Source organism: Pteropus vampyrus, unplaced genomic scaffold, assembly GCF_000151845.1.
Source record: "Pteropus vampyrus isolate Shadow unplaced genomic scaffold, Pvam_2.0 Scaffold30, whole genome shotgun sequence".
In the NCBI taxonomy this organism is placed as follows: domain Eukaryota; kingdom Metazoa; phylum Chordata; class Mammalia; order Chiroptera; family Pteropodidae; genus Pteropus; species Pteropus vampyrus.
Window position 1 is genome coordinate 9,525,124 of NW_011888811.1, and position 14,253 is coordinate 9,539,376.

At 47.0% G+C, this 14,253-nt stretch overlaps 2 protein-coding genes across 4 annotated transcripts in view; one reads left to right on the forward strand and one right to left on the reverse strand.

Annotated features, from left to right (window-relative positions):
• The window catches only part of LOC105289956 (cytoplasmic FMR1-interacting protein 2), an 87,673-nt gene that overhangs the window by 53,900 nt on the left and 19,520 nt on the right, over positions 1 to 14,253 (reverse strand). For both annotated transcript variants that reach the window (XM_023528627.1, XM_023528626.1), the window contains exons 11-13: positions 9,130 to 9,329; positions 7,419 to 7,506; positions 5,835 to 5,841 (exon numbers count right to left, since the gene is read on the reverse strand). In XM_023528627.1, coding sequence (XP_023384395.1) covers positions 5,835 to 5,841; positions 7,419 to 7,506; positions 9,130 to 9,329 — 295 coding nt within the window. The remainder of the gene's footprint in view (positions 1 to 5,834; positions 5,842 to 7,418; positions 7,507 to 9,129; positions 9,330 to 14,253) is intronic.
• FNDC9 (fibronectin type III domain containing 9) lies at positions 4,251 to 7,397 on the forward strand. Of its 2 annotated transcripts, none has more exons than XM_023528628.1 (2): positions 4,251 to 5,173; positions 7,054 to 7,397. In XM_023528628.1, the coding sequence occupies exons 1-2, from the start codon at positions 4,704 to 4,706 to the stop codon at positions 7,106 to 7,108; spliced, it is 525 nt and encodes a 174-aa protein (XP_023384396.1). In that variant the 5' UTR covers positions 4,251 to 4,703; the 3' UTR covers positions 7,109 to 7,397. The 2 variants fall into 2 exon arrangements, with proteins under 2 accessions (XP_023384396.1, XP_011355042.1); XM_011356740.2 differs by lacking the exon at positions 7,054 to 7,397 and having other exon boundaries at positions 4,251 to 4,275; positions 4,697 to 5,556.

A 14,253-nucleotide genomic window follows, 5' to 3' on the forward strand; every position in this document is an offset into this window, starting at 1 on the left:
GGAAGAGTTAACCAATCGAGAAGAGTGAGGGAATTTGTCCAAGGCCACACAGGCAGGATGTGAACCCAGCCTGGGGTTTCGGGGCCTGCACTCTGAACCCTGGGTGCCCATCGGCTTTGGGACCGAGGGGAGCCCTCACTCTGTCCCTTTGCTGATGTCCTCTGGCAGTCTTTTACTCCTGGTGCAAACCAGCCAGGCACCACCCGGCCTGACAGCTACAACTTGGACACACTGCAGAGGGGCCTCCTGGAAGGTACAGAGAGAGCGAGCTTGGATGGGGTGTGATCTCCCAAGGCGAGTGTCCCCGGATGATTGATCGCATTCGCCGAGCACTGCGCTGGATCTTTCTGGGCGCTGCTGGTGATGGCGATGGTCCAGAGCAGTGGGACGAGCCCTGGCAGGGACCTGCTCTCCACTCCTGGCTCTGCCGCTAGTCAGGGGCCCGGCCTGAGGAATGCCGTCCCTTCTCTCAGGATCTGTGAAGCCAGAGCACGTCTAGGCATCACATTCTCTGAGTGTCTCAAGTTCTCACATAAAAAGCTCAGTGTCAAAAATGGCATCCGGGGGCATGAAAAATAGATTCCCATTTTCCATGGCAAAGGCTTGACTTCTATCTCATCACTCCACAGGCTCCCTAACTCTGGTATTTTTATTTTCCTCGAAATAACATTTTCAAAAGGCACCAGCGAATGATCGCACTGGCCTTCCTGTGCAGAGGATGCTTTCATGCTCTGCAGGAAGTCATCATTAGCTCGCATCACCGGAGACTTCAGACAGGTCCTGGGAAGACGAAATGCCACGGGAAAGCCACATCTAATCAAGGGACCGGACATCCCGACTCACAGAGACCCTTGGCCAGACAGGGTCTGTGACTCCCCAGTCAGCTCTTCGTGACTCTTCGATTATTGCTAATATGAATCACAGGGAGGCCTCCAGGGGCTCACTTGGATACTTTGGCCAAGAACCAAGAAGAAAAAAAAGCTGACTAAAAAAAAAAACATGTTTTGTGTAAAATAACTCAGGTCTGAATCTATCTGAACTAGGGCTGTTGTAATAAATTACCTCAAACTTGGTGGTTTAAGATGACAGGACCTCATCCTCTATTTCAAACATGCCCTGTGATATCTCCAACAGAATGGTAGCAATGTATTCTTTTAAGGTCAAAGGGAACAGGAAGGGCGAAAGCTCAGAGGCCAAGACACCTTTGTGGGAGAGAGAAATGGGCAAGGAAGCAAAGTCGGGATTCTTGAAAGAAAAGAAACTTGGGGGATCATCCAGCCTGGGAACAGTAAACAGTTTCTATTTCTGGTGTCAACTCTAACTGATCGATTGATAAGCAGTTTTTTGGGATGCTCGTATTGAGAAGGACTCTGAGGTTGTGTTTCTGAGGCCAACGAAGAGTGCTGTATTAGTTTCCTGTGGCTGCTATAACAAATTACCACAAATGTGGTGGCTTCAAACAATAGAAGTTTAATCTCTCACAATCACGGAGGCCAGAAGCTTGAAATCAAGGTACTGGCAGGGCCGCACTCCCTCCGAAGGCTCTAGGGGAGAACCATTCCTTGCATCCTCCAGGTCCTGGTGCCCCTAGCATTCCTTGGTTTATGGTGGCATCACTCCCATCTCTGCCTGTCTTCATGTGGCTTCTCCCTTTGTGTCTCTCTGTGGGCATAGCTCCCTCTTCTTTCTCTTATAAAGGTACCAGCCATTGGACTGAGTGCTCCTTCTAAATCCAGCATAAGATCGTTTTGAGATCCTTAACTAGTTAATTCTACAAAGACCCTATTTCCAAATGAGGTCACATTCTGAGGTTCTGGGTAGACCTGAACTTTGGGGGGATACTCAAAACATCCTAGTACAAGTACCATGATGGTTTAGCAAGCCTAACGCGGGTTCAGGAATGGATAGGGGTAGTGCTCGTCTCTTCTGTCTGCCACCTGATCTAGCCCAAGCCCACAGCTTTACGGATGATGATGGAATCAAGGCCTGGAGAATAAAAGAGTCTTGACCAATATCGTATACCTGGTAATGCCACAGGAGACAGGGATAAAGAAAGAAGAGAATATAGAGGTGGGGTAGGAGGTGGTGGGGGGGGGTGTGTGTGTGTGTGTGTGTGTGTGTGTGTGTGTGTGGGGGGGGGGGGGGGGGGGGGGGGGGGTGTGGGATGGGAGGGGATAGAGATGAAATTACTGTTCTCATTGTGGGATAACTGAGAAAGGCATCTTTACATTTGAAACCATTGTCCAAAGAGAGTCTAGACGGGGCAAAAAATAATAACAATAATTAGCCAATTAGAGAGAAAATTTAGGAGCCCGGGAAGAATCGGTACCACTCTGAGGATCAGTCTGCAGCAGACTGTCAGCCTTTTTTCCCCCCAAATAAACGAGAGCTCCTCTCACTGGGCAAAAGCCTTTCCAGGCTGGTCCCTGAAAGCATCGTGAGTACAGATGCCTGCTGGTTGCCATGGTGAATGATGCTGATCTGAAGAAATGAATAATGTGAGCATTGGGGGGCGACAGCGGGATTACTCAGACGGTGGCAAGAGAGACATCAAGGAGAGCCCGGAGCAGAGGAGGGAAGACACCATTCTCTCAGCTTGCATCCACTCTGCCTCCGAAGGCTACGCTCTCCAACCGAATCCTCCGCAAGCATCAGGTAAGGGACATAAATGGCTCTTCTTGGACATGGAAATGGCTTTTCTTTTCACACTCTGCTTGGAGGAGGGCCAGTAATATGCATAGCTACAAATAGGGGGAGTTTCAAAATAGAAGCAGAGGAAGAAATATAAATACGGGAAACTGATTTGGTCCTAAAAGCTGAGGATGCTGCTAATGTCTTGACAGAAAGCTCTTAAAAATATCTGCTGCTGGGAACTCAGTCCATAAAGGCGGCCAGTAGCAGATGTGAGGCAAACAGGAGAAAAGATTCATGACAAGTAACGGGATTCGCGATCACTCCCGATGGAAGGGTTATACGAAAGCCGTTGCCTCTATATCATTAGTAATGAATTAAGCTCTTTTCACTGTGGTGGGAAGTGTATTTATAGGGACGTGTGGGGTCGTGGGGTGGAGTGGATGGGTATGTATAAGGAGACAAACATTTTAGTATCCTTCACAATGACTTCCCTTGGAGGAATCTGAGCACACCTGTCTCGTCCCCTTGCATTCCCCATTTTTCTGAGAGAAAATTTCCAGCTTAAGAGAAAGGAACTGTTCCCCTTCTTGAGCATTTTAGTTCCTTAGAGAAGAAAATCAAGGACTGAAAAATCACTCAGTGCCATACGTCTCTCTGCAGCTCACCCTCTTGGTCTAGGCATACGAGCATGAAAACAGAGGTTGGAGGGAAACAGGGAGGAGAGAGAGCAGCTTGAAATAGTCATCGGTTTGGCTTAATATCCAATTCTGGTTAAAATCTGATCGACTACTTCTCACTGTGTCATTGCAATCTAAAACAAAACCTTCTATGCTTCGCATGAGAGGAGGGGCAGAGAACTGAGCTGGGTGAGACTTATATGTGAACACACACAGCTCGAATATGGCTGACCCTGAATTTTAGATTAGGGAAATTCAGTGATAGGGAGAGAGAATTAAAACGAAACAAACAGGCTTGAAGATGGTGCTCTCTTACCAAAGCAAGAGGGCTGGAAATCTGAAGAGGGCTCATTCGATTTGTCTGGAAAAACAGCAGTGGGTCTTAGTACCAGCACCTCATTTCGCAGTAACATTCTATTACTAAACCTAGCAGCCTTGCATTTGGATATCCAGCGGTTAAGTGGCTCTGAGTCTCGTACGTATTAGCTGAGTCACTGCAGATCATTCATCTGTAAAACAGGGACCTAGCTCAGAGGGTGTGATGGAGAATAAAGGAAATTTATTATTGCATGTTGAAAACCTAGCGACACAGCAGCTGCTTGCTAACCGTTGGCGGTTATTACCGGTATTAACATCTACGGCACCCGTGGTATTCAAAATAGCAGTTACGCTGGTAGTAGGAGCTGATTTCTTGACCTATGAAACTAATTTCCTGAGTGTCTTGGCTTTGAGAACACAAACAAACAAAACAAGAGCAGAGGCTTTGGGGGGAAATCAGTTGCCAGTGAGTGATGAAGCAAGTCCCTCTCGCCTTGGGCGAAAGAACTGAGAGGCTGAAAAAGCAGTGGGCAGAATGTTCTAGATGGCTGAGCTCACAGCACTTGCAGCAAATCTCCCTGTGGGTGCTGATGGCTATTCTGCTGGCCTGCTTCACAGATGCAGAAGGTCCAGAAGGGAAATTTAGGTAAAACACTTGCTTCACTCGGTGCTCACAGATCTATGGTGACTAACTTAGGGACGCTGAGGTTGTCCTGATTTCTCCTTTTATTGCCCTTTTTTCTTCTTCTTTAAAGGTTGGGAACAACGTTACATTTAAAAGATCTGAGCCAGGGTGGGATGAGGCTGAGGAATGTGGGCGCATCTTTTTTAGGCCTGAAGGCCACCAGCTTTGGCATGAGGCAGCCCTGATTTGGACTTCCGTTCTGCCATTGTTTAGCTATACATGTCCAGCTGAATGACGTCACCTCTTGGCCTCCATTTCTTTGTCTGTAAAATGGGGGTGATAGTAGTCTCCATCTCGAATGCTCAGTAAGTGATGGCTATGATGATCATTAATAAATACTTAAACAAGGAGAAGTCACTCTTCACTTTGATTCTGGTTCCAGAATCAGGATGAACATCGAGGTGGGGAACGTTTCTTACACGGGAGCCATCATTTCCTGGTCGTCCTCGGAGCCCTGCCTGGAAGACTATTACCATATTATGTACAGGCCCAACTGGAACAGCATCTTCTCTGGCTATCTTCGCTACAGCTTCCACCACGAGGAGAAGGTGCCTCGAACAATCAGCTCGGTGGTGCTGGAGCACCTTGCCCCTTCCACTCTCTACTTCCTGTGCATCAGCTGCAAGAAGGTTGCCTTTCCCTACAGGCATTACTGCACCATGTTCCACACTCTGGATAAGAGTCCACTGGCTGCTGGAAGCTCCCTGGTAGACCCCCAGATCTCCCTGTGGGTGCTGATGGCTATTCTGCTGGCCTGCTTCACAGCCGTCTTAGCTTTCATCTGCCTCCAGTTCTGGTGCATCCGCTGCCATGAGCCTCGTTGGTCTTACAGAGCTGGCCACATGGAGGAAGCCAATGGGTTGGTGAGATGGCCAGAGGAGGCCCCGGCTCTTGGTCAGAGGGAGGAAGACCTGCAGGGGCTCCCCCTGGTGGAAATGCCACGCAAGGATTCTAGAGCTGGAGCAGAACAGGAAGCTGAAGCAGAAGGCAACCGTGATGCACCCGTGGGTGCCTTCCACAGGGAGGGTGGCGATCGACCTGCCATTCTGCCTCATTTTGGGGAATGAGAGGTGGGGGGGAAGCAGCCCATGTCATGTAGCTTAAAGCCCTCCACACAGTAGGTCTTTGGTAAAAATGTGTCTGTAGACTATCCACTTGTCTCCCTTCAAATGTCAGTGTCTTCGTAGATCACCCAGGTTTGATGAATGCCCTGTGACAAAGCTTCTCATGCTGGAAGACATATACTCCCGTGATGTGCCAAGGGAGGGTCATGGCATCTCTTAGGAGTGTCCATCAAGGCGGCGGCGGGGGGGGTCAGTTAGGAATTAAAAACGTTATCATAATATTAAAACAAACATGAATATATTATAATGTAGAAAGTGAAATCTGCATGACTTAAAACACAATACTTAAGGAACTTTTTGAGTTGAAGATGGGCTCTTTGGGTTATGCTTTCGGTCAGCGGAGGCAGGTAGATGTCAAATCTCCTCTGCTACTGTGCAGGTTATTTTGGAAAGGTGTGAGAGGCTTGCTCTAGAGTTTTTTCCAACTTTCAGGCAATGACATATCACTTCATACCCCATCCCCATTGTTTTTAAATCATAGATTATCTTTACTATTATTAACGATATATTTTCTTTAAATCGACTCATTTTTAAACTTAAACTTATTTTAAAAGATAGCCTTATATTACTCCAAAAATGAAAAACTAGCACCTTCCTGCCATAAATAGAAGGGAAGAGACATAAGAAGAAATAGAGCGAAAATAAAATAATATTAAATTTGACGTAGGTATTATTGCCTACTAAAGGCTCTGAGCTTAAGGCCTGTTCTTTCATCTTTGATAAAAAGAGAGAGCTGCAGGAGTTGGAGAGGTATTAAAGGCACAGTAGCACCAACATACATCTTTCTCCTTGATAAAATCCACGAGGTTTGAAAGAGAATTGAAAAGGGAGATGTTTTCATTTTGTGAGTCACTAGTATTTAATGCCCTGTCTGTAAACTATCTAAGATGCTCTCTGTAAGCATCCTCTGATTTGAGAAAGTTGCCTTGACCAGACTGGTTGTCCTGAAAAAGATACCTGCACTCTCCCGGAATCACCTAAGACCTTGTAAGCCCCTCCTGGAGGCTCGGTTGGTGGAGATGCACCTTGGCTCATCACACTTCCCAACCCAGGGCTCCCCGACTTACAAGAGTACATTTCCTAACAATATTATATCTACCCGGTCAGTTCCTCTTCTAAGTTCATCTGTGATGACCTTTGAAAATAGGGTCAAAGGTAGACATTTTTATTCTATCACAAAGAACAATACTGGCATGTCACCCTTTCAGTGGCATTTTTTAGTCCTCTCATAAAAACCTCCAAAGTACAAAATGAATGTCACGGCATCGATGAGATTTTGCGAACATTGTTTCCTTGTCGCCACCACCGGTATGGAGATGGAACTTGAGAAGGGAGCAGAGATGTTGTCTATTTTAATTTCTAATATAATATCCCCCCCCATGAAAAATCTAGTCCAGTGTCTGGCCTATACCGGGTGCTTCATAAATGTCTGTTTAGTGACTGGCAGAGGACTGAAGATCTAGAACAGGGTACCATTGAGATGTTTAGTTCATGTCAGGATGGGTGCGTGTGAACAGAGCAACACAGAGACAGGAGAAGACCTGTCTCCAGCTCTAGCACCAGTCAACTGGATTTCCTTCAAAATGTCACCTTCCCAACTGCTTCTTGTCTGCAGAGCCCTTATGTTTATGAAGCGCAAATCCCAGGATGACAGGAAGATGCCTCAATGAATCCACTGAGACACGGGAGGAGACGGAATGCCACGATGAGAAGCCCCGTGCACCCATGACCCCACTCACCTCCCCAAACACTTCCCGTGTGGGATCCCATGCAGGATCCAGCCCCTGGTCTGACCTCGCCCCCATCCTTGCTAGTCGTGAACAAAATAAAGATGAACACACTCGCTGTCGCTTCCACCTGCATCTGACTGCCGCCTCGTCATCTCCACACCTTCTTGCTTTTCTGATTTGGGGATCACTTTTCTGTTTGCTTTTGCTCACTAGCTGTCTCAGAAGTAGGACACAGGTTAAGACTACTCACCTTGGACCCATAGAGGTAATAAGGCTGGACGTTGGCGGGTTTATCTCTTTGCGGTTCTTGAGTGAAAGGAATGGCAGTCCGGACAAAACTAGCAGAAGAAAAGAGATGGGGCAGGAGTTAACTGGGTCCTAATGTTATTCTTCAGGAGACACGACATAGTGGGGGCCCTTCCTGACCAGGGGCGACCACACTGTTCCTTAGGCGGTTGCCTATAAAGGCGCCAAACTCCTCTGACATACTCCCATTCAGCTACTGTCTCTCTTCCAGATTCACAGCCTTGGCTCAGGGTTTGCAGCTGCTCAGGACAGTAGGCCAGAAAGTGAGAGGGCCTGCGAATGGCCTTTGCCAGGGCTCCACCTCTCCACCCCCAGGTTTGCTTCTCAAGAGCAGATTTCTGCAAACTCTTTCTGTAAAGGCCCAGATAGCAAATATTCTCGGTTTTGCCAGCCAGATGGTCTCAGTCACAATCGCTCAGCTCTGCTGGTAGCATGAAAGCACCCATAAACAATAGTAAACACATGAGCATGGCTGCGTTCCATTAAAACTTTATGAATTTCAAATAATTTCCACATGTCGACAAAGTAGAATTTTTCTTTGGATTTTTTTTTTTTTAAATGTCAAGACTATTCTTAGTTCATGGGCTGTACAAAAATAGTGGGGAATGAGAGATGGCTTGTGGACCAGGGTTTACAGACTTTTCTGCTCAAGAGGGTTGAAAGTCCCAAATCTTTCGAGAACAGGAAGCGCTTCTTGGTAAGTGCGTGGATTCAGGCGCATTTGAGGATTCCTCCCAGACCTTTCCGCACATTCAATACAAACGTATTTAATACCAGCCCTGGGGATACTGAGAAGACCTGTAAAGACATACATTTTGCTCACTCCTAGGCACTTGTTTTGCATGTATGTCTCACCTCTTCCATCAGCTTTTGAATCACTGTGGAGATAAGGGATTAGGTCTTGATTCTACCTTGGTTCCTGGCCCAGGGCTGTGTGCACCCTGCAGGAGGCATGTTCTAGTTTGTCATGCATGTGTGTGCTCTGCACGTCCATTTGTGTTTGTGTTTGCATGCGTGCACTCCCATATGTGGATGTCCTCTTAAAAGTACCATCGGATAATGTCACTCCCCTTCCTTAAACTCTTGCAAGGTTCATAAATGCCTGATCTGAACGTGGGCTGTGAAGTCGCACATGGTCTAGTTCTGCTTCCTCCTGCGTCCTACAGGATCTTTCACGGCGCCATTCGCCACCCCATCTGCTCCACCCTCACCAGACTCAGCTCCTTACAACTTTGCCTAGAATACTCTTTTTGTTTTATCTATTCCTACTCATCCTTCACGTCTCAACGCGACCACGTTTCCTCAGAGTAGGAAGCCTCTCTTGGGGTTTGTATTGCTTCCCTCCTGTCATTCTCTCTCAGGGCTCTGCAGGCTTTCTTCTATCTCTAAGTTCATGGCTTTTAACAGTACATTTTTGTGTGATTGTTTTATCACCTGCATTCTCCTCTGGCCTGAAGGCTCCAAGAGGCAGGAAGGCATCTGCTTGCTCACCGTGGCATCCTCGGCTCCAGCACAGAGCCGCACCCAGGAGGGGCTCTGTGAGATGCCTGTTGCAAGATCGAACTGACACCTATGCCTGTCCTCATTTGGAGAAGGCAGATGGCTGTTTCCCCGGCCCACCCTGCCCCAGCCTCTCTGCACAGGGTTTCTCTTACCGGTTGGTGGACCCATTGTAGCAGTAGTTGGGGAGGAAGTCGAAGTTCAGCTCCCAGAAGACGTGCAGGGTGATGCGGCCGTAGGGGGCGGACACGTTGTGGTTGGCCTCCCGGAACATGGCATCAAAGCTGTCCAGGGTCATGTGCTTACACAGCAGCCGGTGCGTGAGCCGGTTGATCTCCAGCAGCCACTCCAGCTCCTGGTCAGAGAGAACCCATGGCTGCTGAGGACTGGCACTCACCTCACAGTAGGCGTGAGCCCCACGGGCAACCTCACAACTGCTGACATGGGGACCGGAAGCCCCACAGGGGGCATGTGACAACGTTCCCTTCCTCTGAGGAGTGGAAGGAATGGCTGAGACAAGTTGCATGCCTGCCCCAGCACGGGGACCACTGACTACACCTGCACCCCTCTGAGTAGAACGCATGCCTATTTGTTTTCCCATTTCCATATTGTGAGAAAAAGATTGTCGTCCTTCAGTGTCACAAGTCAAGTAAAAGGAAGTGGGGACTGGCTATCACAGAGGCTCTATTTCTGCCCTGCAGAAAGTAATCATAAGAGCTACCACCCACTAGGTGCTTACTATTAGGTCAGAACTCATTAAACTACTAATTTTTTAGGTTAAAAACAATTGAATATTAGTAACTTCACACGGTTCAACCTAATATGTGCCAAATACTTTGCGTTAACTCATTTAGCTCAAAAAACCCTATAAAGTTAGTATTACTGCTGTCTTTACTTTACACATACAGAAACTGAGGCTTTGAGAAGTAACTTGGCTTCAAATCCAGGAAGTTGGGCTCCAAAATCCACATTCTTATCCACTGTATAACACCTATAGCAATTTTTTAAAAAGCTGGAGGTAGAACATCCCTCCTCTGGACTGTAGGCCCCTCAGTCACACAAGGTCATGCTGGTAGAGTTGTGGCTGTAAGCCACTGGCAAGCAGTCTGTCATCCACCCACAACGACCAGGGACCCGGGTGAGCTGTGGACCCTGACTGTTGGAATCCCACCTTCGGGCAGAGAATAGGAGCAGAGTGGAGACTCTCCAGACGCCCAGAACACTGCCTTTTGCTGGGGATTAAAAGTGGGGGTCAAACACTCTGGGCTCACTTTAGTCCCTTATCACACTGCTGTCAAAAAGAAACAGAGCACAGTCTTGTGCAGGGAGAGAAGGCGGCCCTCTTCGAGATGCTTTAGGACATTCCTATGCTGTGGTGGTTACGCTGTCTTTTGAGATGGGCACAACCGACCGTTTCATAGAGGGGAAAACTGAGGCTTGGCGGGCTAGATAACTTGCCCAAGGTCACACAGGGGACACGTAACAGGGCTTAGGTAGTGAATCCAGGTCTTCTGATCAATATCATGTGTGTCTGGCCTCTGTGACACAGCTGTCTGGAGTAAGGAAGCAATTGCTGAGAAAGCCCTTTGAAAAATAAAGCTGGTTTTACAGCATAAAAGCAAAAAAAAAAAACAAAACAAAACAAAAAACACATCGAAAGGGCAGTTCACCAGAACATGGCCAGGAGGTGGGACAGCTAGAGAGACTCCTTTAACGGCTGGAACCTGGAGCTCAGTTGTCTACAGTCACAGCCTCATATCAGGAATTCAGTTTTATTCTCATCAGTCACAAGGCCCCCTAATCCTGGTTGGGGTCCCAAGCGTGGTCAGGTACAAGCCCCAGGCCACACTTCCAATCTTTGCTGCTTTACTGCTCCGAAACTCAGATTCTAAGGCTCTAAATTGGGATTTTAGAACTGGATTCAAGCTTGCAAATTTAAATTGGCTATAGAGGCCAGACAGGCCAGGTGAGTGAGACACGCTGGGGCGGGAGGCAGTCAGGGGGCCGGGTTGTCGGTGGCACACGGGAGAGGCCCTGCGCAGAGAAAGGCAGGGCTGCTAGTAACTCCATCCGATGGTTGCCACTTCAGGATCGGGCTTAGTGATGGCAGATCCTGCCATTTTTAAAAAGAAGGTCAAAGTCTGGATTCCAATTCTGGAATGGCAGCTGGAAGAATAACATTCCAATCATTGTATGCCATGCAGTATGGAAGGGCAGATATATGGAATCAGCTCTCTGCTTGTCTCTTGAGGCCTAGCTAGCTGGATTGTTCGTTATCTTTGCTCCCATTCACTTAGGATGGGTAAAAAACAAACAAACAAACAAACAAACAAATAATAATAATAATAAAAGAAATAAACGCTGACGAGTTTATTTCTAAGATCGCTGAGGGACTGTGTTACCTGGAAGATAACCACAGATGAGAAATCAGGGAACAATTTCTGTTCTAATGTTCTGTGTGTCAGTGTCGACAGGGAAGACGGAGGGAGAGTTCGTTAACTCTGCTGACTGTGGGCAGTGCGGCTCCTGCTACATGACGGCACAGGGCTGTTTCTTTGTTACGTGTCCGAACTGTGCTTTTGCATCAGCTGCGTTCCTCCCGCCTCCCGCATCGGGAGGGCCCTTGCCTGCGAGATGCAAGACTCAGCGCATCGAGGTGCAGAGGGTTTGAAAGGCCATGTGAGTGGTTCAGGTGCCTTCTCAGCATTCTATAGTAAAGTCAACTCGCTGAGGAAATTAAGATACTTATATGGACAACTTCTGAGAAGCAGCGGGAAGAACTCTTCAATGGCAACCAGAAAACCTGAGTGTCAGCCACATGTGACTGTTAACCAGCTCTGTGGTGCCAGGTGGGTGAGAAGATCAGGGCTCTCACGTGACTGAAGTGTGCCAGTGGGGCTTGCGGCGAACCAAAGAGAGCACACCCAGCCCGGCTGACCGCGGGACGTCTAGTCATCGTTAGGCAATTGCTGCCATCTGGGAAGGTTGGTCTGGTGCTGCCAGAGCTTCTGCAGTTTTACGCAAATTCTTCCAAATGTTAAATGTTGGCTGGAAATTTCAAATACGCTCTGCAGCCTAAACAAAACACAATCTGCGGGCTGCCTGCTCTAAACTTCAGCACCAGATCTGGAGAATCTATTTGCTCAGCTGTGTAGGAGGAGGGTGACTGACAAGAAATCTCTGCAACCCTTCCCAACTTGGCATCAAGCTGCCTCCCCATCTCAGAATGGAGTTTCCACGGTGGAGGGAAGGGCCGAGGGGAGCACATTCCTTAGTTTGTTTTTCAGAAGAGGCAGAAGCTTCTCAGCAGAGGTGAGGCGGGGCCTCCTGACCCCACAGCAAATAGCGCCCCTGGGGTCTCCTCTGCAAGGGCTTCGCAGGAAGTGGCCACTCTCCTGGGGGCCATTGTCCTCACCTGATAAACAAGGGCTTTCACTGCTGTTTTGATTTTGTTCTTCACTGAAAGAACACTGAGTGCCTTTAAGTGGCGAGGAGAGGTCACGGACACTCACATGCACCTCGAACCTGTTTTTTCCCTAAGATATGCTCATTCATATTACTGGAAAACTAGAAAATACAGCTAAACAAAAAATGAAAACAAAAATCCCACCACTTGGAGATAATCGCTGCTAACATTTTGGCATAAACAAAGAAAAATCTATTTCTTAAAATAGATCTCCCAGAAGAATGTGTACTATATTACAGTCTCTTAGAGTACGTGACCCAGGTCTTAGGTAGGCAGATGGGTCATGTCCTCTCACTAAGTACTGCTGAAAATTCACTCTGAGAATGTTTCACTGCAGCCCCAAACTTCTATGTTCCTCTCATTTTTTTCCCTATAAGCTATTATTTATTAAGTGCAAGAAACGAGGCGAAGCTCTTTGCAGGCGGTATCTCATCTTATCCTTATGACGACGCTATGAGGTGAATTCCAACATTTCTTCCATTGTGTGGATGGAGAAACAGGCTTAGAAGATGAATAACTTGGCCAAGGTCACCTAGCTGTAAGCGGCAGGGCCAGGCTGGGGCTGCAGGTCCTTCTGACGCTAGAGCCCTAGTTCTTAAGCACGTTTTTTTTTTTTATTTTGTCTACTTAAAAAAAAAAAATACAAAACCTTTTCATTAGAAAGAATTTTAGACTTACATATAAGGAAAAGCAGCAGAGTTCCTGAATATCCTTGACCCAGGTTAACCCATGTTAACATCCCACATAACCACAGCATAATTATCAAAAGTAGTAAGTTAACATTGGTTCAATACTATGAACCAAATGGCAGACCTAATTTGAATGTTACCCGTTTTTCCACAAAGGCCCTTTTTTCTGTTCTAGCTTTCAGTCCAGGATCCCACATTGCATTTAGTGTCTTTTAGTCTTTTCCAATTGCTAACAGTTTTTAGTCTTTCTTTATCTATATGATCTGGATGCTTTTGGAAAGTATCGTTCACTTTAAAAAAAAAAAATGTCATTTAAGATTATGCGTTTTGGCAAGAATACCACAGAAGAATACATGTCAGGGGATACATTAATATATCTTATTACTGCTGATATTAACCTTTGATTCTTGGTTAAGATGGCATCTGCCAGGTTTCCCCTGGGTAAAGTTACTATTTCCCTCTTTGTAGTTAATAAATATCTTGAAGAAGATCACTTGAGACTATGCAAATATCCTTTGATTTACTTAAAGTCTGATCAATCAAGTTTATTCTAATTCTTGGAGAGAGAATTATCAGAGAGAAGTTCAAATTGCTGTTCAATAGGAAGCAGGCCTGTTCCATGCTTGTGCATTCGGGCCAATTCTATAATTTGCAGGTCTCAGTACAAAATGAAAATGTGGGGGCCCCTTGTTAAAAAAATTATGAAGAATTTCAAGATGGAGACTGCAGAGCATTAAACTGAGCACAGAGCCCTTCCTGGCCCCGTACTACTGCACACTCATAGGGTGATGCTATTGTGCAACCTTCCCTAGCTTCATTGGACCACCCACCTACTTACTAGGATCTGTAGAATCTTAAAGGACAAGGAGCTATACCCCAAGGTGGGCCATCTCTAGAGATTTCAAGATCCTTTTTTGCCTACTCTATTTAGACAGGAAAGAGACTGCACTTCTCTTTAACTGGCCCAGTACTAGGCTCATAACAACCCCCAGCTAGGCTTCTATCAGAGGAATCCCAGGGAGGAACACCCAAGGGCCTTAGTCTCTTACCACAATGGAGGTCAGGTCCTCACTCTCAAAGCGGCTGATGGCCTGGTCCAAGGATTTATACATGGCAGCAGAGAT

Excerpts from the sequence above, each read along its gene's own strand:
- FNDC9 (XM_011356740.2), top strand. The coding sequence starts at position 4,704 with ATGAACATCGAGGTGGGGAACGTTTCTTACACGGGAGCCATCATTTCC.